This window comes from Mesoplodon bidens, assembly GCF_964165515.1.
Source record: "Mesoplodon bidens genome assembly, chromosome: 10".
Taxonomy (NCBI): Eukaryota; Metazoa; Chordata; class Mammalia; order Artiodactyla; family Ziphiidae; genus Mesoplodon; species Mesoplodon bidens.
The window spans coordinates 41,551,368-41,575,447 of NC_138172.1; the positions used below are offsets into that span (position 1 = coordinate 41,551,368).

General features: G+C 45.9%; 1 protein-coding gene across 2 annotated transcripts; it reads right to left on the minus strand.

Moving 5' to 3' along the window:
• Positions 1–844: 844 nt before the first annotated feature.
• Positions 845–12,580, minus strand: CCRL2 (C-C motif chemokine receptor like 2). Of its 2 annotated transcripts, none has more exons than XM_081246662.1 (2): positions 12,539–12,580; positions 845–1,923 (listed from the first exon to the last, which is right to left on the minus strand). In XM_081246662.1, the coding sequence occupies exon 2, from the start codon at positions 1,909–1,911 to the stop codon at positions 865–867; it is 1,047 nt and encodes a 348-aa protein (XP_081102788.1). In that variant the 5' UTR covers positions 1,912–1,923; positions 12,539–12,580; the 3' UTR covers positions 845–864. The 2 variants fall into 2 exon arrangements, with proteins under 2 accessions (XP_081102788.1, XP_081102787.1); XM_081246661.1 differs by lacking the exon at positions 12,539–12,580 and adding an exon at positions 2,485–2,699.
• Between the last annotated feature and the right edge of the window lie 11,500 nt (positions 12,581–24,080).

Below are 24,080 nucleotides of genomic sequence, written 5' to 3' on the forward strand. Positions count from 1 at the left end.
CTGTATTTCATCTGTCACCTCTCCTTCGGATATGTAACAGAAAATGGGCACTGGATCGCCCCAGGCAAACTCTTATTGTGATGTTTTGTAGTCACAGGCAGTGAGGCCTGAGGTATACGTTACACTGAAAAGGACAAAACATGCCTTGTGTTAAACATTTCTAGACAGAATCATACATTTGCTATTGTTAAATAGCAGAAAGTGCTAGAAACCTTGGGAGGCTCAGAGGTTGGGGGTATCTGGGGGCCTTAGGGGTATCTGGGGACTTTGGGGGGTGTGGCGAATAGCCAAGAAAACCCAGAGAACTTTCCACAGAGCAAGTCCCCTTTTCTCTTTTTATCCAGAGCCTCCAGCTAGCCATCTCTTTCAATTACCTGAAAGAAAATGTGCCTGATAAATTAGTTTTGTGTGAATGGGTTGCTTCTAATTTGGAATGTGGTCCAGTTGGTTTTAAAAGTGCATATTTGCTTTATGTGTCTTCTTGCCTGAATTTTAGAAGTTTGGCATGCTGGACAAAGCATAGGTTCTGGAGTGAATGCCACCGGGTTTGTGTCCCAGCCTTGCCACTCTCTAGCTGTGTGATCTTAGACAAATTTCTGAGCCTCAATTTCCTCCCTCAGAGAAATGAGGCTAATTCCACCTACACCATGAGCAGTCAGTGAGGCACGGAGGAGCTCACGTTTGTCAAGAACCTAGCACAGCATCTGAGACAAATTCAGCGCTTGGTGAATGTTTGTTCACCTCCGCCTTTTCTTCCTGGAGCCTATTTTATGTACAAATGTGTAAAAACTATTGCACAAAACAATGCAATGAGGGAGAAATTATTGTTTATTTATCCCGCCTTTGGTAGGAGCTAGTTTACATTTAAGTGGAAAGGTGATATTCTTCCCTTGATGTGCCTTGGGCAGGTTCCTCAGTGGGTTGAGGTGCAGTGTCATTGCACAGATGGCAAAGTTGGCAGAGGTGTTTCCTAAATGCCTTGTTGAGAAACACGTAGAGGAGAGGGTTGATGCAGCAGTGGGTGGTGGCGATGATTTTCATGATGTGGACACTTCTCTTCAGGTTGTAACTACTCTCACAGCCATGCAGGGAGAAATGTTCGTTGAAAGCAGACAGGAAAAGCGCAACATTGTAGGGTCCCCACATCAGAAGGAAAACAACCATTATGCTGAAAACAAGCTTGAAAAGGTCACAGTTCCTCGCCCCACACTTTAGTGTTTTCCTCATTCGCACGTAGCAAAATACAAAAAAAAACAGTGGCAAAAGAAATCCCAAAATGTTCATCTTTAAGGTCAGAAAATGCTTCCAGAATGTCTCATCAGCTGGTAGGAAGTGAGGTCTGGTAAAGAAGCACTTGTATTTCTGGCTTTCCATCTGAGGTTTGTAAAAAGCAAGTTCAGGCAAAGTGACCAGAATGGCTGTGACCCACGCCAGAGCACTTGTGAAGATGCTGCCAGCCACCATCCTGCAGGCTGAGAAAAGCCTTCTCATGCGGAAAAACTCCTGGTACCTTTGCACAGTCAGAAGGACGTTGAAAAATGCCTCACTGTACAGGCCTATGGAGTAGAGTGCCACGAGAATTTTACACAGGGGGTCACCAAGAACCCCCTCACGTGAGGCCGTGTGAGCCCAGAACGGCAGGGTGGGCAAGAAACACAAGTTCGAAATTGCCAAGTTGAGGAAATAGATATTTTCCACTTGCTTGAGTCCTTTGTATTTTACCAGGATAAGCACAACCAAGATATTGTCCAGGAGGCCAGCCGTGAACACCATGGTGTAGAGGTAAGGCACCAGCTGGGCTGAGAGAATCTTGGGCTCATATGGGGTGCATGGTTCTATTTCGTTGTTACTCAGATTGTCTTCTATGAGGACATCATAATCATCCTCTGGTGCTGACGTGTAATTAGCCATCTTGAGGCTGCCCTGTGGAGAAATGAAAGATGATTTTCCCTTCATACAGCTGTGTGGTCCTGGAGGAAACGGCACACAGAGCTAGAGCCCAGGCAGCCATACTTGCCCTTTTCTGGTGTCTGATTTTAGCCAGAGCAGGTCTACAACACAGAAGACTGAAAATAAACATTTCTTTAACACGCCCTATATCCTGAGAGCAGCTGCTATGATTCATCCCTTCATTAAGCACTTAGGTGTTTAGTAGTATGCGAGCTACCACAGGCAGACAAAAGTAAGCATTACCCTTCTTCATATAACTTCATTCTCTTGGTAGAAACAAGACTTGCCTACCTGAAGCCATGTAGGAAAAAACACAATTAAAGAGAACCAAGTACTGGGGTTTAGTTTCGCAAAATTGGTGTCAGTCGCAATTTCTGTGCATTTAGAAAGTTTGCTCACCCTCCGTAACAGCTTCCTGTGACAGGCGGAGAGGTCTGAGTTCTTCCCTTGAAGGATATAAATAAATGTTTGCAAAAGCGAAACCACCCTAAGCATCAACATGGACATAACTGGTTAAATACATTGAAGACTTACCACTGGCCGAGTTCCTAGGCGGGGAGGGTATGGCCTCCTGACCTACCATCCGAGTTGCTGTGGGAACCGTTTGGGCCAGTTGAAAGGCTGGCTTCCTTTGGAACAGCTGGCCCCTGACCCTTAGGGGCAAGGGAAACCACTGTTTATCCCCTTGGTGGCTGTGTTCCACCAGTCACACATCTCAGGGACTAACCAAAATAAAGCAACTTGAAAGCTCCCCCAGACCCCCCAGAGAGTTTCTTAAGCTGCAAAGAGAAACTGGGAAGTTGTTTTCTCCTGCTGCTTCCACCCCCACCCCGTACCCCGCCTTTGATTTCCCTGTGGCCGTCCTGCTGGCTGCCCTAGATAAGGGAACTAAGTTACTGCTGCTTCTCAGTGATAGGGAGGGGTAGGAAAGTGCTCTGATGTGTAACTCTGAGCAGGTGGTGGCTAGCAGCAGAGGAGAGAAGTGTCACATACGATGACTGTGCGTCCAGGCCCAGGAGCCTGACGCTCCCATGTAGCATTTCATCAGCATTAGCATATGGGGCTTCAGGAACTTGCAGTGAGAACCACTGCTTGGGTTTTCATTGTCCCTTTTGAGAGACGCTGTGTGCTTTGGCTGAGGAATGGGGCCCCAGTAGGGTCCGCTCTGGGGACAGTGGAAGCTACAGAGTGATGTCAGTTGGGAAGGGGGTGGTGCAGAGACGGAGCCTCAGTACCAGTGCCTGGGGGAAATAGATGTGAGGGAACCAAGGAGTTAGGCAAGATGTTAGGAGCTGACCCTGCTCCTAGAAGGAGGGCCCAGCACAGGAAAATTCCATGGTGAGGATGCAGAGGCTCCATCAAGTCACGTGCAGAGAATGTGAGGGGAACAAGTTCAACTCCTGTTTGAAGCTGGGGTGGGGTGACGTTTAAGGCCAGAGAGAAAGGAAGCTGAGAGTCCAGATTTGGAGTGGTGGGAGGAGGGCGTGGGGAGGAGGAAGGGGATGGGGGCGGTTTGGAAGAAAGATGAACTGAGAAAAAGAACTTGAAATAACTGGAAAATCTGTATGAACTCCTCCTGGATCAACTCTTTGTACCTGCGATGGACCTAATTTGAGGACCAGTCTTGCATGTTGGCTTAGCGTTCATTTTGCTGGGTAAACGACATCTGTTAATGCCAAAGATATGTTTGCGGTGGTAGTTGGTGCAGAGTGTGGACCTGCCAAAATAGAAGTAGAACTGAGGAAACTATTAAGGGAAAGGAAAAATAAACATTAAAAGGGCCTGGACAAATATGTGATCGAGCATTAAATTTAACTCAGAGGGAAACTCATGATGTTCCTCCGTATGGAGGGGTTGGGAGGGGTTGGTGCTGGTGGGAAGCTGGCTGTGAATGTTTCCCAGCAAGTCTTCCCCCACCGCCCTGCAGTATGGCTTCTGTGAGTGAGTGAGGGCCACCGTGCCCTGCTCCTTCCTCCTGGGGCTCAGCCCCCTGCAGCTGGGCTATCTATCTATCTGTAGCCACGCCAGTACCCCCAGAACTTTGACAGGAAGTGATAGTGGCTCGTGGTGCTTTATTGCCTGATAACTCACTGGTCAGTCCCAGGCAGGGGACTGAGGGTCAAGTCAAACTTTGAAACTTGAAAAACCCCATGAACATACACACTGCATTATATGGTTTAGTGGAGGAAAATGGCAGCAAGCAGGCGCCTCACCTGTGTCACAGAATCATGTGAAATTTGAAGTTTCCTAAAGAAGGCACTGTTTGGTAAATTCAGGATCACCCTAACTTCCTGATATTTGTATGGCCTTCACTTTCTGAATTATTTTATTTTGGCTTGATTCCCAGCATTCTGCTTATACACACCCAGACCATGGGATTCTTTTTTTTTTTTAATTGAGATATAATTGACAAATAACATTGTGTAAGTTTAAGGTGTACCGTATTGATTTGATACATTTATATTGCAATATGATTGCCATGATAGTGTTAGCTAACAAAATTATCAACTTTTCTGGTGGTGGGAACAATTAAGGTCTATTCTCTTAGCAATTTTAATGTTTATAATACAGTTTTGTTGTCTATAATCACTGTACTGTGTATTAGATCTCTAAGACTGGGATTCTTGGAAATTCTAAATTGGTAGGGAGGAATGGTTTAAAGGTCTGAAGTTGAGGCAAGAGGAAAGTTTTATTTACCATTCTAATATCTGGAACTGTAATAGGGTCATCATTATTGGTGAAACTTTACCACATGCTGTGGCTTTGACATGTAGCTCACAAACCTTACCTTTGAGGGTCTGAGTTCCTCTTTATTACTATAATTAAATCCCAGTTTTTTAAAAAATTAAAGTATAGTTGATTTACAATATTATATTAGTTTCAGGTATATAACATAGTGATTCAGTATTTTTATAGATTACGCTCCATTTAAAGTTATTATAATGGCTATATTTCCCTGTGCTGTACAATATGTCCTTGTTGCTTGTTTATTTTATACGTAATAGTTTGTATCTTTTAATCCTTTACCCCTATCTTGCCCTTTCTCCCCTTTCCTCTCCTCACTGGTAACCACTAGTTTGTTCTCTACATCCGTGAGTACCTTTCTATTATATTCATTAGTTTGTTTTATTTTTTAGATTCCACATATAAGTGATATAGTATTTGTAATAAGATATAGTATTTGTCTTTCTCTGACTTATTTCACCAAGCATAATACTCTCTAGGTCTATCCATGTTGTTGCAAATTGCAAAATTTCATTCATTTTTATGGCTAATACTCCGTCGTATGTGTACACACCACATCTTCTTTATCCATTCATCTGTTTATGGACACTTAGGTTGCTTCCACATCTTAGCTAATGTAAATAATGCTGCTGTGAACATTGGAGGGCATATATCTTTTCATATTAGTGGTTTCATTTTGTTCTACCCAGGAGTGTAATTGCTGGGTCATATGAAGTTTTATTTTTAGTTTTTTGAAGAACCTCCATACTCTTTTCCACAGTGGTTGTACCAATTTACATTCCCACCAGCAGTGTAGGAGGGTTCCCTTTTCTCCACATCCTCACCAACTTTAGTTTCTTGTGGCCTTTTTGATGATAGCCATTCTGACAGGTGTGAGGTGATGATAATTTTATTGTGGTTTTGATTTGCATTTCTCTGATGATTAATGATGTTGAGCAGCTTTTCATGTGCCTGTTGGCCATCTGTATGTCTTCTTTGGAAAAATGTCTATTCAAGTTCAATCCCAGTTTGATTCTAGGAAACTGTCATGTTATAACTCTCATTCCCCCATACATGTAGATCACGCATTTATTCAATTCATTTATTCAACAAATGTTTGTAAAGTGCCTAGCATGTGCCCAGCACTGTTCCAGGTGTTGGGGACACATCAGTAGGCAAACATCCTGACCTTCATGGGACTTACATTACAGACAAAAAGAAAATAAGTAAGTAAATTGTAGGGTAGTAGGAGAGAAGTTCTGTGGGGAAAAGCAAAGCAGGGAAGGAGACTAGGAAGGACCAGGGTGGTCTGGGGGTTCACATTTTACGTAGGATAGTCAGAGAAAGCTGTGCTGACAAGATGAGCTCTGACAAGATGAAGCAGCAAATGACTAGGCCCAATCATTTATACTCCATTATCTCATTTTTTTCTTGTTACTAAGTTCTTCTATTAGGGAGGTTGGAAAACACACTGGGTGATGACTTTATTAATAATTTTACAGGAGATGCAGAAATATTCTTCATGTTACATTGGCCCTCAGTAAAAAAAAACAAGCAAAGGATGCGGTGCACCTGTTAGTAATTTATTGCCTTTCAGCTCCTAATCCATCCTTCCTTGCCTTGCTTTGTGATCCTTGAGCTGAACCCTATAAACATTTATCCTTTGCCAGCTGATGTAGAAGACTCTGAGAATCACAGGAAGAGGCAGGGGCTTCTCATTCTGGTTACAGAATTTTGTTATTGTTTGTTTGTTTGTTTTTGCTCCTTGGGATGACCTGACAGTGCTGTGTGGAGACCGAGTGGTGCCCACCCTCCTGTGGGTCTCACTGGTACCCCTGCAGGCAGTTTCCTGCTCACCAGCCCCCAAGGGCCTCCCCTTGACAGACTCCCTGACCATCCAGTGGGTTGCAGTCACCCTGTGTAACAGGTGTGAATCGCAGCCCCGGGAGGGAGGGTCTCTCCTATGTTGTGCCTTCTCGGGTGCCCTGCCTCAGTCTAGAGGCCGCTTCCTGCCTCTGCTTCCTACTCCCTTAGACAGTTAATCCCCTTTGACTAGTTAATAATTCTTTGTAGTAAATGCTCTTTGGTCAAATTACTGGTATGATTCCTGTCTTTTGACTGGATGCTGATTGGTAGATACAACATTAAATTAGTTGAGCGAAGGGATGGGAGGGTGCTAGAATGCTGAATGCTAGTGTGATGACATTTTCAGAGGTCTAACTTGTTATTGAGAAATGGGTATTCAGAACTTTAGAATCACAATAATTTATCTCTCCCTTAAAATGGCTTCATCAAATATCAGTGTTCTCAGATTATCTATCTAACTAATTTTTATTAGCAAATATTACATTACAGAAAATTTGGTAAGTATAGGAAAAAAATCTATGATAATGATATTCCCACATAGCAGCTATTATAATTTTTAAATAGCACTACTTTTTTTTTTAACATCTTTATTGAAGTATAATTGCTCTACAATGGTGTGTTAGTTTCTGCTGTGTAACAAAGTGAATCAGCTATACGTATACATACATCCCCATATCTCCTCCCTCTTGCCTGTCCCTCCCACCCTCCCCATCCCACCCCTCCACGTGGTCACAAAGCTCCGAGCTGATCTCCCTGAATAGCACTACTTCTTAATGGAAAGTGTGTAAAAACTACTCTTAGAAAACAATTTTCCTCTGGATTTGTTGTTTGGTACTGAGCAGTAGATTGAAGGGGCCTATACCTACATGTTATCATTTTAGGGATTCTGAGAATGTCTCATCCTGCCCCCACATTTTCTCCCACATCTTGGGTAAGCCTAAAATGTCACCTTAGTGCTTAGTCCTCTCAATACCTGGGCTACCTGGGAGGGCAGCGAGGGGGAAATGATACTTCCAAAAAACAATTGTATTGATGACCAACCCTGAAATACAGATTTTATATGTACTTGCTGGAAGAAAAATAGTTAACTATATCCTTAAAAAACCTTTCTGAATTCATGTCCGGTTTATTCTGCTTTGTGCTGAAAGGTGTAAAAAAAAAAGTGGGGGTGGACTTCACTCAAGTAGGTTTGAAAAATAGGTGGACTGAAAATATAAAGCAAGTTTCTTTATTGCAGTGCTTCTCAGAACTCTTCAAGTGCTAATAAGCATTAGGATCCTAGAGAAAGTAAGCAGCATTTCCCAGTATTGTTTGATCATGGAATCCCCTTTTAATTCTTATGCAGTTACTTATGGACCAAGGACTCTGCAGGCTGTATTTCGAGAAATGTTGCCTCAGACATACAAATATTGCTGTGTTGTGTGGCGGCCATGGGAATGAGCATAACTGACTGAGGAACCCAACTTCCTCACTCTGAAATACGTCCTTGCATCCATGCTGAGGCCATGCCGGCCACGGGCTGCTCCCAGTCAGTGGCTGTATTAGGGGCACTGGGACAGGCCCATTCCCGGGAGATGGACTGGTGCTTCTCCCTAACCTCACTTCCTCCTTCTCTCCTTCCCTTGTGGTCAGACCTGCATTGTGATCTGGCAGCTTTCCCAGCTTCTCCCACCTCCCTTTGGAATCACTCTCAGAGACGTTTCCTCTAATACATTTCTTTTATGCCACGTCCCATCTTAGCGTCTATATTTTGAAGAACTTGGGCTAACGCAGCCTTGGAAGGGAGACACCAGTCTCTAGAGAGTCTTGAGTCCTTTGCTTACTGGAGAATGATATGTTCGGCAGCATCTTAATACTTCTCTCATCTTCTTAACCACCGTCTACCTGTGGTCTGCCGGGGTCAATCTTTTTGGAACACATAAGACCACTTGATGTCGTCGTGCCCCCATCCTCACCATCTTCAGTCAGAGCCTCAGGTCAGGTACCTTCTCACATTTCTCATTGCCATTCTCCTCTGTGCCTCCTCTGCCCCCACCTCACCTCACCTCCTAATGTTCCTACCATCTGTTGTCCCTTGAGGATGCTCCTTCTCTCTCTCACCCGCCTCACTCTTGGGGATCAGAAGGTGACGTCCCTGGCCCCAGTGCCACTTGGTGACCATTACTCCAATAAGATCTAATAGGTACGTATATAAGAGACTACTGTGGTCTCCAGCCACTACCCTCTACTCCACCTCATCATTACCACTGTCTTCCTGATTGTCCCCTTCTTTTATTAAGACTAGTGTACCTGGATAAGGAGCTTCTCTTCACCCCAGTTTTCTCCATCATCCTGGTGACTTAATTGCCCATGTTGACCCCCATGCAGGGCCCAGGGCTTTCAGCTCATTTACTCAGCCTCACTGGCCTTCAGTTTCACTCCACTATCGTCCACACTCATGGTCAGATTTCAGGTTTGTTAAATTGATCCACCACTGGACTTTCACAGTAAAATAGCTCACTCTTCTGATCACAGCATCTACCCCTTTGGTCTCTCTCCAAGGCTGTCGTAATTCTTCATCAAGCCCTCCAGCCTCTGCCTCTCAGCCCCTCCTGTGGTTGCATCCCCCTAGTCTAGCTGAGATCTAATAGTCTATCACGTAGTAATTCTCTGGTCAGTACCCTGAGCTACCTTGACCACCAGCCTTAGATGAATCCATTAATCTGCTACTCCCTGCCATTCTTTCTTTGAGAATGTATTTCTGAGAATAGCTGGTTAAAACCACTTAGCCATGAAGACAAGATCCATCACTCATTTATGGTCTCCCATCTCAACTGGCTTCCAGAGATTTTTCTAGTTTCCCTCATAACTCTTCTGAATATCTCAAATTGTCACTTTCTCTCATTTTCCATTGGCTACTCTGAGCAATTTAAAACTCTTCCCGTCTCTTCAAATGCCCACTCCCATCACCTGCATTTATGCTCAGGAGATGAGCCCACCTTCTACAGTTTTCAAACTCTCTCACCTCCCTGGTCCCCAGCTTCAAATTCTCCATTCTTCCTCTTCCACGGACAGAGTTACTCCTCTTATATTGACATTCTTCCTCTTCCACGGACAGAGTTACTCCTCTTATATTGAAGGCTGGCATCTCCTCCAGCACTCTGGATCTCATTCTGTCTATCCTCCGTTAGTTGTTTCCATGTTTTGCTTTAGCTACAGCCTCTCTTTCTCTATTGGATTCTCCAAAATTTTAAAATGCTCAGGTAGGGCTTCCCTGGTGCGCAGTGGTTGAGAGTCCGCCTGCCGATGCACGGGACACGGGTTCGTGCCCCGGTCCGGGAAGATCCCACATGCTACGGAGCGGCTAGGCCTGTGAGCCATGGCCGCTGAGCCTGCGCATCCGGAACCTGTGCTCCGCAACGGGAGAGACCAAAACAGTGAGAGGCCCACGTACCGCAAAAAAAAAAAAAAAAAAAAAAGGCTCAGGTATCTCTCTTAAAAAAAGACTGTAAATCCACCCTTAACCTCACACATTGCTCTAACTACTTACTCTCCCTCTTCCCAGGCAGCCTTCATTAGTTGTCCAGCTGCTTCACGTTGTTTACTCCCTACTGAGTCCCCTCCGGCCTGGTTTCTGTACCCACCGTTCCCCTGAGATTGGTCTCCCAGGGTCACCAACAACATCGTGTGGTGAAATGTAATCAGTTGCTCTGCTGAGTTGGGGCAAATGCCCCATAAACGAGGTGTCCAGTATCTCCCTGCCGCCCAACTGTAAACACCAACCCCACCAACAAAATTCTGAAGTCAGCATACAAGCACAGCTACCTCTAGGGCTGCCCAAGTTGAAGCAGTGCTTACCCCTATAGAACCTCAAAAACATTAGTGTGGGGCTTTCTAGTAAAGATGGCAGAGTGAAGCAGGGTCAAGGACTCTTCCTCCTCCACTGCCTTGTAAAATGACTGAAAAATAGTTTCAACAAAAATTCTAAAAATTTGCCAGTAGCGACTGAACAAGAAATAGGGTACAATCTTGTACCACAACTTTGAAATGTGGTACATTTGAGCTGTACCTAAACCTAATCCTACTATAGATATGGTACTGAAGAAAGAAGGGAAATCGTTAAGTCCTGAGAATTATTTCAGTACTCTTCAATTAGGAGACAAGGGGACTCAGAGGGTGAGTATGTATCCCTAGGAAAAGACGGGAAACACCTACTGAGTAAAAGCCGCCATATTCCAGAAGCGTTTCTAGGATTTTTCATACTCTAAGACAGTGTGCTGAGTTAGGGCAATAAGACAGATTCTGTTAGAGTGGAGTATACCTTTGTATACACTGAGTGGGTTCTGGTAATAATATTTTGTTCCTTTTTTAGGATTTTGATTCCTTATAAAAATACTTTTAATCAAATCATGATTTAATCAACTCTTTCAGAGTTCTAATCCTATAGTTGTTAGGCCTGCCAGCTGTCACTCATGGTGGTCCATTTCCTTGTGTGTTTTGTAGTCTCAGTGTGAGTTCATCTTTATTGGGGATGATTTTCTCTGCAGCAGCTTTTTCGTGACCTGAAGTGGGAACACTCCCTTCCAGAGGAGTTTTGCATTTGTTTCAGCCAGGAGCACTAAGATATCAATGGCCTGAGATGAGGTTTCCTGGCCTGTTTTGGGGTCTCCCATTTTGAGGGTATTGTAAAATTGAACCTCAGATTTTCATGAGGTGCAGGTTTTGGATTCTCAGAGATTTTCCCCCTACCACGTAGAGCCTAGGCAAAAACAGGTAAGCTTACTTATTGTTATCTGCCTCTGGACAAATTTCTTCTGGTCCACCTTTTCCCAAGCGCTTGCTTTTTGTCAGGACTTCTTAGTTCCAGATGCCCATCTCACATAGCCTAAGGCCTTATTGTCTGCCCACAGGTTGGAGTTACACTTAGTGGCCTTTTTATGTGTGCGGCCTTTGATTTATCTACATGAATACAGTGATCAGAATGATAAATATCCACTGAGTAGTGTTTCAATGCGTATTTGTTGAAAAACATCATTCATTTATTCATTTCCCATGTACTTAGTGTCTACTGTCTCATAAATCTTCCTTTTGCTCTTCGGTATCTACTCTCTACTTTCCTCCACCTTGATTTATGTCCAGGGAGCCTTATCTTGTAATAGCAGACTCCTCTGTCCTCTGAGTTTCAGTTGCGTTTGGCCAATGGGGAGTTTTAGGCAGGAGATTAGAAAGTGAGGTCAAGGGATTTAGCTCCCTGGATCCTTCCTGGTGGCTCTCAGGCGTCACCTTCCCGGCGGGGCTGATGTGTCTCGACCTGTGAGCAGCTTTTGTCAGACAGCAGCCCCTGCCCCCTCCTTTGCCCTGTGCTCTTTCTTCCTAGCAGCAGGAATGGCGGCCTGCTCTCACTAGCATCAGGTACTGCACTATGTCCTGTGGTTTCCCCATGCCCTGTCTAAATCTTTGTAAAGAGTCCTTTTACCAAACTTGCCTCGGTTGCCCTATTTGCATGTGCCATTTGTTTGCTGCCAGGACCCCGCAGGGCACATCTCTCAAGTGCCAGGAACTTTGCCAGGTCCCTGGAGAAAATGGCGAGCAAAGTAGACCTCTTTTCTGCCGTCGTGACATTGACTTTCTGGAGGGAGATGGTCAGGTGCATACCTGGTTATAATTCAGGGAGTCATGTGCTGTACTAGGGGAGAACACAGGAGCTGTGGGAGCTGTCAGCAGGGGCACCTGGCCCAGCCAGAGGGACCAGGCAGGGTTTCCCGGAGTGGGAGTCTTCTAAGCCCACAGTCTGAATGGGAGTTAGCCAGACGAGGCGTGTGTAGGCCTCTTCCCCTCTCCTCCCTTTTCCTCCTAGTGTCTTTTTTTTCAGGTCCTTGAGGGACCATCTACTTGGATGTCAGAGATGGATCAGGGGAAGGGAAAGTAACACAATTCAAGGTAGAGACATTTTATTACTTACTGGCATCTGTGATTGAGTTTCTGTGGAAGAGAAAGTTGAAACCAAGAATCAGACTACCTTAGATTGCGTTCCTGGTAATCCAGAGCTCTCAGGGGCGGAGGTCTTGTTGGGGCAGCTTCCAGGAGGCACGCGTGTAAGGGAGTGAGCGAGGCAGGACCGGGCAGAGGGAGGAGCCACCACTATGTGAGTACAGCACACACCTCAGCACAATGTGAGGTCTCAGCCGATCCTGTGTGGAGCTCCGGGGTGGTCCTTGAGCGCCATCCCCACAGTGAGAGAAGGGCCCCGGCCTCTGCAGTCCCACATCAGCCAGTCATCGGCCTCAGCCACCCCATGGGCAGGCGGGTCTTGGTGGCTGAGGGCGGTTTCCAGTGAGGGGGGCGGCAGCCCTGTCCCCAGGACTGAAGTGGACATCTGGGCAGAGTGCTGCACAGGCTGAGGGTTCTGGTTTCCTGCACCTTTCATTTACCCTGAATGACAAGAAATGGAAACTGAAACTTTCAACACCACCATGTTGTAAGACCGTGAAACCCATGTGTACGATGTACGGAGGAGGAGTCATGGGCACAGCGAGGCCACACTGCCCGCTCACTCCACTTGACCGTTCCCTTGGCTACTACTCACCGTTGTCATCAGGGTGTGAACAGAAGAGTGGAAGAGGAAGTGGCTCGTCCCTCCTGCCCCCCACCCCCAACATTCCCTTCTCCTCCTCTCCTTCCCCACCTCACTGGCCACACTCCAGCTTTCGTAGGGTCGGTCGTGTTGGACAGTCACTGATTGGATACCAACCGTATCTTAATTAGATAAGAATTTTTTTCTTATAAACAGTGGTAAAAGGTAATAAACTAAGTAGCGTCTCACTTTAAAAATAGTTCCTTTAACAGAATTAAATCATGGCAGATTTTAATTGCAGGACGGGGTTTGCCTTGGTCCTCAGCCTGGCTGGTTGCTCTGGGCCCCTCCAAGGGCCAAGGCCCATGTGAGCCTCACGTTTTGGAGACTGCAGGCTGTGCTCCCTCCTGCCCAGTGCTCCCCCGGGCTGGTCCTTGAGTCTCCTCAGAGGCTCTGCAGCCATTTCCTTCCAGGCCCTGGGGCCTCCGAGGACTCTATTTGAGGTGGCTCCTATCTCTGCCTCAGAGTCCATGGTCCCATCCCTTCCTGTCCCATAGGATTCAGCCACACTCTCTGGAAAGATCATTGGAAAGGCACTTCCCTCTACCAGTAAACGAGGACCTTCAGACTACAAAGGCCAGTCCTGTCCCCTCGGGAGAGCCCAAAACTTGGAGACAAAAATCATGTTTTTCGGGGGGAAGGAGGAAATATGATTCTATGTTCCTTTGCCATGAGTTGGTCCAGGAAGAGACAAGGCAGGAGCTACTAAGTTATTGTGCCTTTCTGATTGCATCATGGGGTCAGGAGATGTTTTTTCCGTTCTTATCTTGCTTGGCAGCATTAGACATCACTGACACTTCCTGTTCCTCCCAGAGCTCTCTTCTCTGCAGTTGACTTTGCCCTGCCCACTTTCTCCTTCTCCTCCTCTCGGGCTCCTTTGCTGCCTGTATTCCTCTGGGTTCTGTCTAGAACCACTTGTCCACCCCCAACAGTGTTCACTTCCTATGACCCCAAATGTGGATCTCCACCCATTTGCTCTGCTGGGTTCAAGGCCAGCACATCCAGCATCTCTCAACACTGCCACCTGAATGTCCTCCAGGATTTCTCACTCAACCTGTCCAAAAAATTGAACCCATCACCCCACATCCTGGAGCCAGTGCTCTCCATCCCTTTGGGCTGGGGCCCAAGCCTTGACCTCCGCCACTCACTCACTCCCTAAATCCAAATCTTAATGAGTGGTTCTCCCTCGTAGCTTTCAAATACATTAATTTCTCTCCACACAGTGTTCTTTATGTTGGTAGAGGCCCCCATTGTGTCCCAGAAAGAGCACTGCCAAAACCTCCGCCTATGGTCCCTGCCTCCCTTCTCGTCGTCTTCCAGCACATCTGCCACTCGCCGGGCCATTCAGGGTCCAAAGTATGCATTTACTCCCTGGCTTCAAAGCCCCCTCCTCTCCCACTGGTCTGCACTCCTTTAGCAGGGTGTATGAGGCCCGTACTCATTTGTCCTCTACTCACCAGCCTTCAGTCCCAATTTTTTCCACTCCCTTCTCACTTTCCCCTGTCATGGAACCACTCACCATTTGTTCCCTGAAGCCACCTCTTCTCTGTGCCTCTGTGTTTTCTCATACACTGTTTCCATTGAAATTCTTCCATTCATCCCACATATATACACTTTTCCTTGTAATTTCTCCTCATATAATAGCCCCCTCCCCCCCAGCCCCATATGCACACAAACTGGATCACTGAGAAAGATATCTGGAACTGCTGTGTTCTAAGGTCACCTGGCCAAGGGGGCTTGGGGGGCACAGGGAACACACACTCACTAGGTCTGCACATGCTGTAGGGAAGCTGAGAGCATCTTTGGTGGGACCACTGTGGGCTTGTCCTGCATCATCAGGTGTGGAAAGGCTGTGGAAGTGGTGTAGTGACAGGAATGGTTGCCTGTGGATAGCCTGAGTCTCCTGTGGCCATGCAGAGTGTCCAGAATGTTCCGTGAGTCTGGAGTTAGCTGCAGCAGTCTGTGCGGGGCCTGATCCAGGGTCCTCCTTGCTGAGGCTGGAGGAGGGTTCTCAGCCTTGGCACTGCTGACAGCTGGGGTGGATACAGTTTTGTTGTGGGGGATTGTAGGATGCTGAGCAGCACCCCTAGTCTCTTCCCAAGCTGTAACAACTGGAATGTCTCCAGATGTGGCTGGGTGGCCCCTGGAGGAAAGTCATCCCCTGGTTGAGATCCACTACACTAGAAGAATCAACCATGGAAGTCAGGGGAAAGGGGAAAAATTTTTGGCAATGGAGCACCGAGCAGAAACTGAATTGTATGCATCCTGAATTTAGCTGAAAAATCACGGAGTTGGATTGAACATGCTAGGAAGGATGGAATGAAACTTTGTGTTCTGAAACAAATGCAGCTCAGAATGAGGAAAAGTATGTCTGGTTATAAAATAGTTTCATTCATGCTTCTGAGCATGGGACCTGTTTTAACCCTGATTTGTCAGAAGGCCCTCCTTGGTTTTCAGGCTTTCGCTGAGCCATCATCACTGCCAGGAAGCCAACTCTGACAGCCCAGCACTGGGCTGGGAAGCCCTCCTTGGTGCTGGAGCATGCCTCACTCTATGCTGTACAATTGTCTGTTTACTTCTCTGGCTCCTGTCTCTAGACTCTTATATCATTCCTTGAACACAGGAACTCACACCCCATTGTGACCCTAGCACCAGCACACTAGCTTCTCTATAAGTATTTTTGGATATATAAATGATTAACTTAAAATGCAAATCCCCCGAATTAGTGACACTTTTCCACTGTAATCTGTTAGTTACCCTGTGCTGGGTGAAAAATGGGAGAGGAGGTTTTGATAGAGGAGGAAAACTATGCGGTGGGGGACAGCACTTTAAGAGGGGCAGAAGGGTTCACTTTCCAAAAATGATATTATTTTGTAATTAATATAGATCCCTTAAAAAAGCAGTTTCCAAAAGGACAGAGAAACACTTTGGGGTCTTCCCTGGTGGTCCAGTGGGTAAGGCTCCGCACTCCTAATGCAGGGGGTCCGGGTTCGATCCCTGGTTGGGGAACTAGATCCTGCATGCATGCTGCAAGTAAGAGTGCACATGCTGCAACCAAGGAGTCTGCATGCTGCAACTAAGAGTCTGCGTGCCACAACTAAGAGCCCGCATGCCACAACGAAGAGCCTGTGTGCTGCAACTAAGACCTGGCACAGCCAAAATAGATAGATAGATAGATAGATAGATAGAAACACTTTGTAGTGAAATGCCTGGTGTCTTGGTCACCTTGGGTTGGCTGTAACCAATCACTGTAGACGGGGTGGCTTAAACAATAGGCATTTATTTCTCACACTTCTGGAGGCTGGGAAGTCCAAGATCAAGGTGCCAGCAGGTCTGGTGTCTGGTGAAAGCCTCCAGATGTCCATCTTCTCCTTGTGTCCTCACAGGGGAAGAGCAGAGAAAGAGCAAGCTCTCCTGTCTCTTTTATAAGGGCACTAATGCCAATCATGAGGGCTCCACCCTCATGACCTAATTACCTCCCAAAGGCCTCACCTCCAAATACATTGGAGTTAGGATTTCACATTGGGGTTACATTGGGGTTAGGATTTCAACAAATGAATGGGAGGGGGATGGTGGTGGTCACAGACATTCAGTTCACAATAGCTGGTGAACAAATATCTGTGCATCTGTGGATGAAACCTTCCACTCAACTGGAAAAAGAAGGGAGCCGCTGGAAAGTGTGGTGTGGAGAAGTGCTTCTGCTGCACGTGTGGGGGAAGCAGGGACTTCTATGACTGTATTGTCTGTATTCCTGAAGGCGCCCTATGTGCAAACAGAGAGCCACTCAGGCTTACCCAGCAATGAAGGGAAGTGCTGGCAGATTCTTGGGGGTTGATCACAGGAGAGGAGGAATTGCCAAGCATCTGGCCCTGGGAAAGATGTGACCTGGGGCAGTTCTGTGTTGGGACAGCCTCCCCCTGCACCCCCCACCAGGCAGTTATTGGTACTCTCTCCAGGTCACTGCCTGCTGCTCTGGGGCCCAGTCATGGTCATCATCTCTGGGAGCAGGATCTGACTGGCTCACCTGGGTATCATACACCCAGACTTCAGTGTAGGCAGGTCGCTTCTCTAATTTGTGTCCACTGCAGTGCCCTTGAAAGACCACCAAAGGCTGGCAGGGGTTCTCTCTAACTGATATGACTGCCCCGAGCCCAGTGCTCAACACTGACATCACAGTAATGGTGACAGTGCACCCCCTGTGTGGAGCGATGGAAGAGCTTGCCCCAGCCATGAGGTATCTCCCCAGGGAATCACATCTGCAGCTCAAGAGGCCTCCAGATGTAACAACCAATTTGAAGAAAATACAGGGCACAGAGAAACGTGTTAAATGGCACCCCAGGATGCAGTCATTTAACTGAAAGTACAGAAGTAGAGCCAGACATTGAGGGACATTTAAAATATTAGAGAGATGGCATTTTAAGTTAGTAGGAAAATTGTTTAACAAATGGTCTTGGATGATTGTGTGCCCCCTGGGGGGGGGAATGTCTTAGATCCCCTCATCACTCCATACTCCAAGATAAATCCCAGAGAGAGCAGTAAAAATTATATCTAAAAAAAAAATGAAGCCAAGAAAACACAGAGTCTTTTGCAATCTCAGAGTGGGAAAGGCTTTTCTGAACATGCCACAAAACCCAGAATCCAAAGAAAAAGTAAGTTCACTTGCATACAAATAAAATCTTTCTGAATGGCAGACAACAACAATAGCTAAAATTCTCTGAGTGGCTGTCATGGGACAGTTAGTACATGTCACATATTGCCATATGCCAGTTAATATATTTATTTACTCCTTAGAACAATCTGTGGGGTTGGTATTATCCCTATTTCACAGATAGAGAAAGTGAGGCACAGAGAGCTTAAGTAAGTTGCCCAAGATCATAAAGTGAAAAGAACCAAGGTGTAGTATATTGTACTAGCATTTGTGTAAAAGTAGGAGATAGGGATGCAGAATTTGCTTATATATGCAGGAAATATCTCCTGAATGATAAGAATCTGGTAACTTCATTGCCTCTAGGGTAGGAAACTGGGGAACTGGAGATAGGAGTGGGAAGGAGACTTTTAAATTATTCCCTTTGGTACCTGCAAACTAGAGCAAGAGGAGAGACAGGGTAGTTACAAAACCAGATCCAAGAATTCGGAGAGCCTGGGGCCTTGTCTGCAGGTGCAGACATGTCCCCACCCCTCCACGACCTGTGCTCAGGACAGTGATGCTGGACAGTAAGGAATAAGTACATTCTGTTGAGTGTAATCTACTTAAGGAGGCGTAGATACAAGCAGAAGGTGGTAGACAGGCTCTCCTTATAAAATGGCCATGATAAAAACACTGGCACTAAAAGCAGAGAGCTTTAGATGTCTGGAAATAACTCTGCTTCCATGGAAACCTCATTCCCTGGGGCCCATGTGATCCTTGGCTTTTCTCACCCTACCACCTCTGGTTTGTGACGTTCCCTGAGTCTCTCCTTTTGACCTACAGACAGACTTTTTCTGAAAAGCAAAGCTGGTGGGGTCTAATGGTGTCAGGGGTTTCCCGTGGCCAGCAGAAAGGAATCCACACCTGAGAGCTGGACACAGACATTTCACAAGTAGGCACTCAGTAAATGTTGAATTAATGAGTAATTGGGGAATGTGGAATCATAAATAGCTAATGCACTTGGGTAGTATGTTGGGGAGACTCCCGGCTCCCCATCACCTTGTGTTTTGCTTCTGCTCAAAGGCAGGGCAGAGGGTTTGCCCAGGGGAAGCCTGGCGGGGACACTTCCTGGTCCTGCCCTCTCTGTACTGGCCACCACTCCTGACCTCCCTTGGGAGGAATGCCCACTCCCCCCACACTCACATAGTCTGTATATCTGTCTATCCATCTACCTATCTCATTGGCCGTGCCACTTGAGGCCCCTGGCCTGTGCCTTGCTCTCGGTCACCTCTGCACACTTGTTCCTTCTCCCATGACCACCTAAGGAGCTTCTCAGCAGCCCTTGCTCAAGTACACATTGCTCCTTCCCCGGGCCCTTGTACTCGGGCTGGGAGAGCTCACTCTCCTCCCTGTACCTCGTTCACAGCGCACTCTTCAAACACCAGGTCACTTTGTTTATTTGCCTGCCTTTCTCTCTTAACAGCGAATCTCGTGAGGACAGACTCCCTTTCATGGAATGGTTACTGTCTTGCACGTAGTAGGCCCTCCACAGATGTTTGTTGAATGAACGAATGAATGAATGAATGTTGAGCTGCAGACAGTTAATGCACAGCTGAATGGGACTAGAGAGACCTCCCTCACTTCCCATTTCCCCAGGTTTCTGCTTCTGCTCTACGGAGGGCAGAGCCTCTGCCCAAGTCCCCTCTCCCTCTCAGGGAAGGGCTGACGGGGACACTTGTCATCCCTCTCCCACCCCTGACTGTCTCAGCTTCCATGGGAGGAGAGTGGGCCAAGGGTCTCTTGATTGCTCCCCTTTCCCCGGGCTCACCTGGGGGTGAGGTCCCAGATCTAGATGGAGGACAGTGGTGAGAAACCCCATTGCCTTCCTGTCTAAGCCACATCTGCCCATGTTACTTTGCCAGAGCTCATTGTACATTCAATATTTGACCTAGTTCTTGATTCTCCTTGTGTGTAAGCTTCTGTCAGAATCCTAGAGGCAGGGGAGGGGAGTTGGCCTGCCACCCACACCTCCATCTCCCATTTTGCTTTGAGCTACAGGGTCTGCATCCAGCCAGAGTTACATTTTCAGGTTAATTACCCTTGAAAGGCTTTTCAAAGGAGATCCATAAGGTCGAATGGATTGAACACAATGCCATAAAGTTGGGAGGCCATTTCCATCTATTACTGTAAATCCATGGTGTTTGATTTCACACTCAAAGAGCCCTCTCAGGTCTGCAGTGCTTCTATTCCACTACAGAAAGTGAGCTGGATTGCCCACCATGTTGAAGAGCATTCTTTGGGGGTGGGGTGGGGGGGGGTCCTAGTGTAAAGAGCAAACAGCCATTATTAGGAAAGCAGCCGACAGTTACAAGAGAGTCTTTCTGTTTGCCAGGTACTGCGCTAAGCCATTAACGTGCAATTTCTGTTTAATCCTCTGAACCAATCTGTGAGGTAGGTATTATTATTAGCCACATATTACAGATGAGGAAACAGGCTTAGAAGCATTTAGTAATGTGCCTAGGAATTTAAACATAGGAATCCTTGATGCCAGTCCAAGTGTTACTGATATTTATGAGTATCTGTTGTATGCCAGACTTGCACTGTCCATTAATATAGCCATTGACCATATTAAAATTAAATTAATTAAAATAAAATAAAAAACCTAGTTCCACAGTCACATTAGCCACATTTTGCACTAGTCTGGTGGCCGCTGTATTGGACAATGCAGATACAGAGCATTTCCATCATTACAGAAAATCCTACTGGATAGTGCTGGTCTAGACACCATATCCCAGCATAATTCACTGGTGGATATTAACAGTACCCCAAATTACAGGAAAGGAATCTGAGATCCAGAGTCTTTAAAAAGTCACTTCCACAAGCTCCCACAGTCTCAAGGCTGGAGCTCAGGTCAGTCTGATTTTTTTTCCTTAAATATTTATTTATTTATTTATTTGGTTGCATTGGGTCTTAGTTGCAGCAGGCAGCGTCCTTAGTTGTGGCTCGCTGGCTTCCTAATTGCATCATGTGGGCTCCTTAGTTGTGGCAGGTGGGCTCCTTACTTGTGGCATGGGAACTCTTAGTTGCAGCATTCATGTGGGATCTAGTTCCTGGACCATGGGTCAAACCCGGGCCCCCTGCATTGGGAATGTGGAGTCTTAACCATTGTACCAACAGGGAAGTCCCAGTCTGATTTTTAAATACCTGCTCTTTCGTCTACCAGGGTCTACTTTGTACCCTGCATGAAGGAGTGAGTTAACCAATCAACAGAGCCCTGATTTGATTATATGTTAGAAAAAGTCATAATTTTCTTAAAAGGAATTTTTGAAGAATATTAGGTAAGTGGCAGTAAACACAAGTAGAGGAATTTTAGACTAAATAGGAACAACTGCTGTTTTAAAACTGTTGATTTCTCTGCAAAATTATCATTGCCTCACCCAGGGTTGACAGGGACTCCCAGAGTTATCTGGTTCTTTGGATATAATGCTTTTTACTGGTCATGGTTAAAGGTGGGGCTCACTGGAGGGAGGAGGAAATGAGGGGAGTATTCTTTTGCCAACAGAAGCAAAATCTATATTCACTTGTAAACCATCTCAGCCAGACCTTTTGTACATGATGGACTTGTTCTCTGTTGAAATTGAAGCCGTCAAGCTCAGCATGGGCACCAGACATCCCACTTTCATTTACTTTTCACTTGGAATGGATGGGTGAAAACATACTCCAAAACCAGAAATGAAAGCGAAATATTTGGAGCCTCAAATACAGATACTTTATATTGCCAATTAAGTCTAAATTTACATGCTTTTAAAACCAGCTTGGGGGAGGACAGAGTCAACGCGCCGTTATGAGAATTGAGGATCTGAATCCAGAGTCTACTGGGCCCACATGCCACCCACTTCCAGGCCAGGCAGCATCCTCCTCAGACATCAGCCGTCTCTCGAACCTGCTTTCGGTTTGACGGGCTGTAAGCAAGTGGTTTTCAAACTTGGTGACACTTAGAATCACCTGGGGAATTTCTGAAAGTCAAAACCACAGGCCTCATTGCAGACTGATCAAATCAGAATCCCAGAGATTGGCCAGATCTGTAGGGATTGGCCCTGGGCAGCTGGGACCTTCCCTGCAGGCATCAGTGTGGCCTCCACTGATGCTCCTCTTGTTCTTCACAAATAACAAGAATGAGTTGTGCATCATCCACCCCGAGCTGCTGTGGAAATACTTCTTGTCCACAACAGGAGTGGTGCCAGCAGAGACAGATTAAACGGCTGAGTGTAAAAATGCCCCCTGTCTACATTCTCTGTGGTCAAAGATGACTGCTGGCCGCCCTGTTGGTTTACTGAGTGGCCACAGGGGGGCAGTATAGCCCAAGGTTCTTAATGGCTTTGAAGGGCTTCCCATTGAATTTAATGTGAAAAACATGTTTAAGTGTGTGCTTTAAAAAACTAGTTATCCACTTTAAGAAAGGAGACAAAAAGAAGTTCCTGAAACATGACAGAATCACAGTGACACAACTTATTCTCAAAGTAGTAACAATATGGAGCCAAATATAAGTAAGACTTGTAAATATGCTTACAACAAATTAAGGAAAATGGAAAATGTGGCACAATTATGACATATACATAATACAATATATTAAAGTTTGACAGTATTTTGGAAAAACACAAGCAAGACTTTTATAGTGAATTTTATTTAATTGCAAAGGAGCTATGGAAATGCCTCTTTTTGCCTCTTCTGTCCACCCTCGCCCCTGAGGGTTATAGGAGCTCTTTGCAAACCCTGAACTGTAGGTAAAAGATATGTTATCGGACTATGAGCCAGAGCAGTTAGGAAGTTCAGGACTTGTTCTCTGGCTCACATCTCACTTCAGTGGTGTCTGATGTCTTCATTAGAAGGGTTAACATTTGAATGTTGATGTTCATGTTGGGGAGTCTGTCCTTCCTTCAGATAGAAAGTAAATGACTTATTAATTTAATCAGTAGAAATGCCAGTGCATTTTAGTTTAGTCAGAGCTGCTTCTACTGAGAACCCTTGGAATATGGATGTCAACAGAATCCTAGTTTATGAATTTGCACATTATTGCTCCCTGCTAAGGACGTTTACCTTTTCTTTGACTTTCTCCATGGCACATACAAAACCCCCTCCTTGATGGGGCCTCTGAGTTGAGGCAGTGAATGGAGTCAGAACCTGCAGGCCATAATGAGTTCACACTTGTTTGTGGATCTAAGGGATGGGCAGAGAAGAGGTGGACAGAGGAGGGGCCTGCAGAGCAAGGGGCATGGAGGATCCAGGCAAACGAGGGGTGAACATGGGGTATGCACCCTGGAAAGGCTGCAGACACTTTGGGTAGCTTTTTCTTCATGTTAACGTTGGATTCATTTTTTCAGAGGGAAAGAGGATAAGAAGTGCATGCGTATCAGCCATAAAAACGGACACTTTCCAGTCTCCCTGTGGCAGCTGCCTTTGTCATATGGGGCAGGCCTGCCTTTTCCCTGGCCCTTCCCTCTGCTCTCAGCCCTCTTCCAGCCTTCATTGGTTCATGCCTCCTTGTATCCTATGAGTTGGAAGGAAGGGAGAAGGGAGAAGCTGTCCTAAGGACCAGCTCCAGCTGTCCTTGTCTGCTGCTCATTTCACAGACCTGCATGTAGGACGCTGGCCAACTCTAGAGTCCACTCTGGAAGGGGAAAGGAGAGAGGGGGAAAACCAGTGTGAATGTGCCTGGCCAGGTCACCTCCACATGGAGCACCTGTCCTCCTTGAGGGTGAGAGACACGTTCACAGAAGTTCACATGGGCACCGTTGCCATCGCTGAAATTACAGCCAAGCTTTGGGAAGAGATTTTAAGTGAAAGAAAAGTAATCTTTATAGCCACCAACCTCTTCCTCCTGCATTATGTATCTGTAACTCAAGACTGCAGATAAATGACCAGGTTATGACATTATATGTCTTCTTCATTTTCAAGCATAGACAGCTGGCATATGCTGAATCACACATTGATTTTTTTAAAAAAATATGTCAGTTCTTTTGCTTGAGTAGAATTAAATTTGAAATTTAAAAGTTTTCAGGGTCAATTGTTCAGAATCACCACTCTGGGAAGTAGCATCTTTAAAAACAAATTATTCTGGCAATTTGAGCCAGGGAGACGGTTAACTTTTAAAAATAATTAGAAAAATAATTCTCAATATATGTGTTTGTGTGTGTGTATGAAATTTTCCAAAACAGCTACACAAAATGCTCTCACAAGTTTATGTGCTATTTTCTAAATGTAAACTTGGCTGAAAAAACAAGAATACAATCAGTTATTTTA

Excerpts from the sequence above, each read along its gene's own strand:
- CCRL2 (XM_081246662.1), bottom strand. The coding sequence starts at position 1,911 with ATGGCTAATTACACGTCAGCACCAGAGGATGATTATGATGTCCTCATA.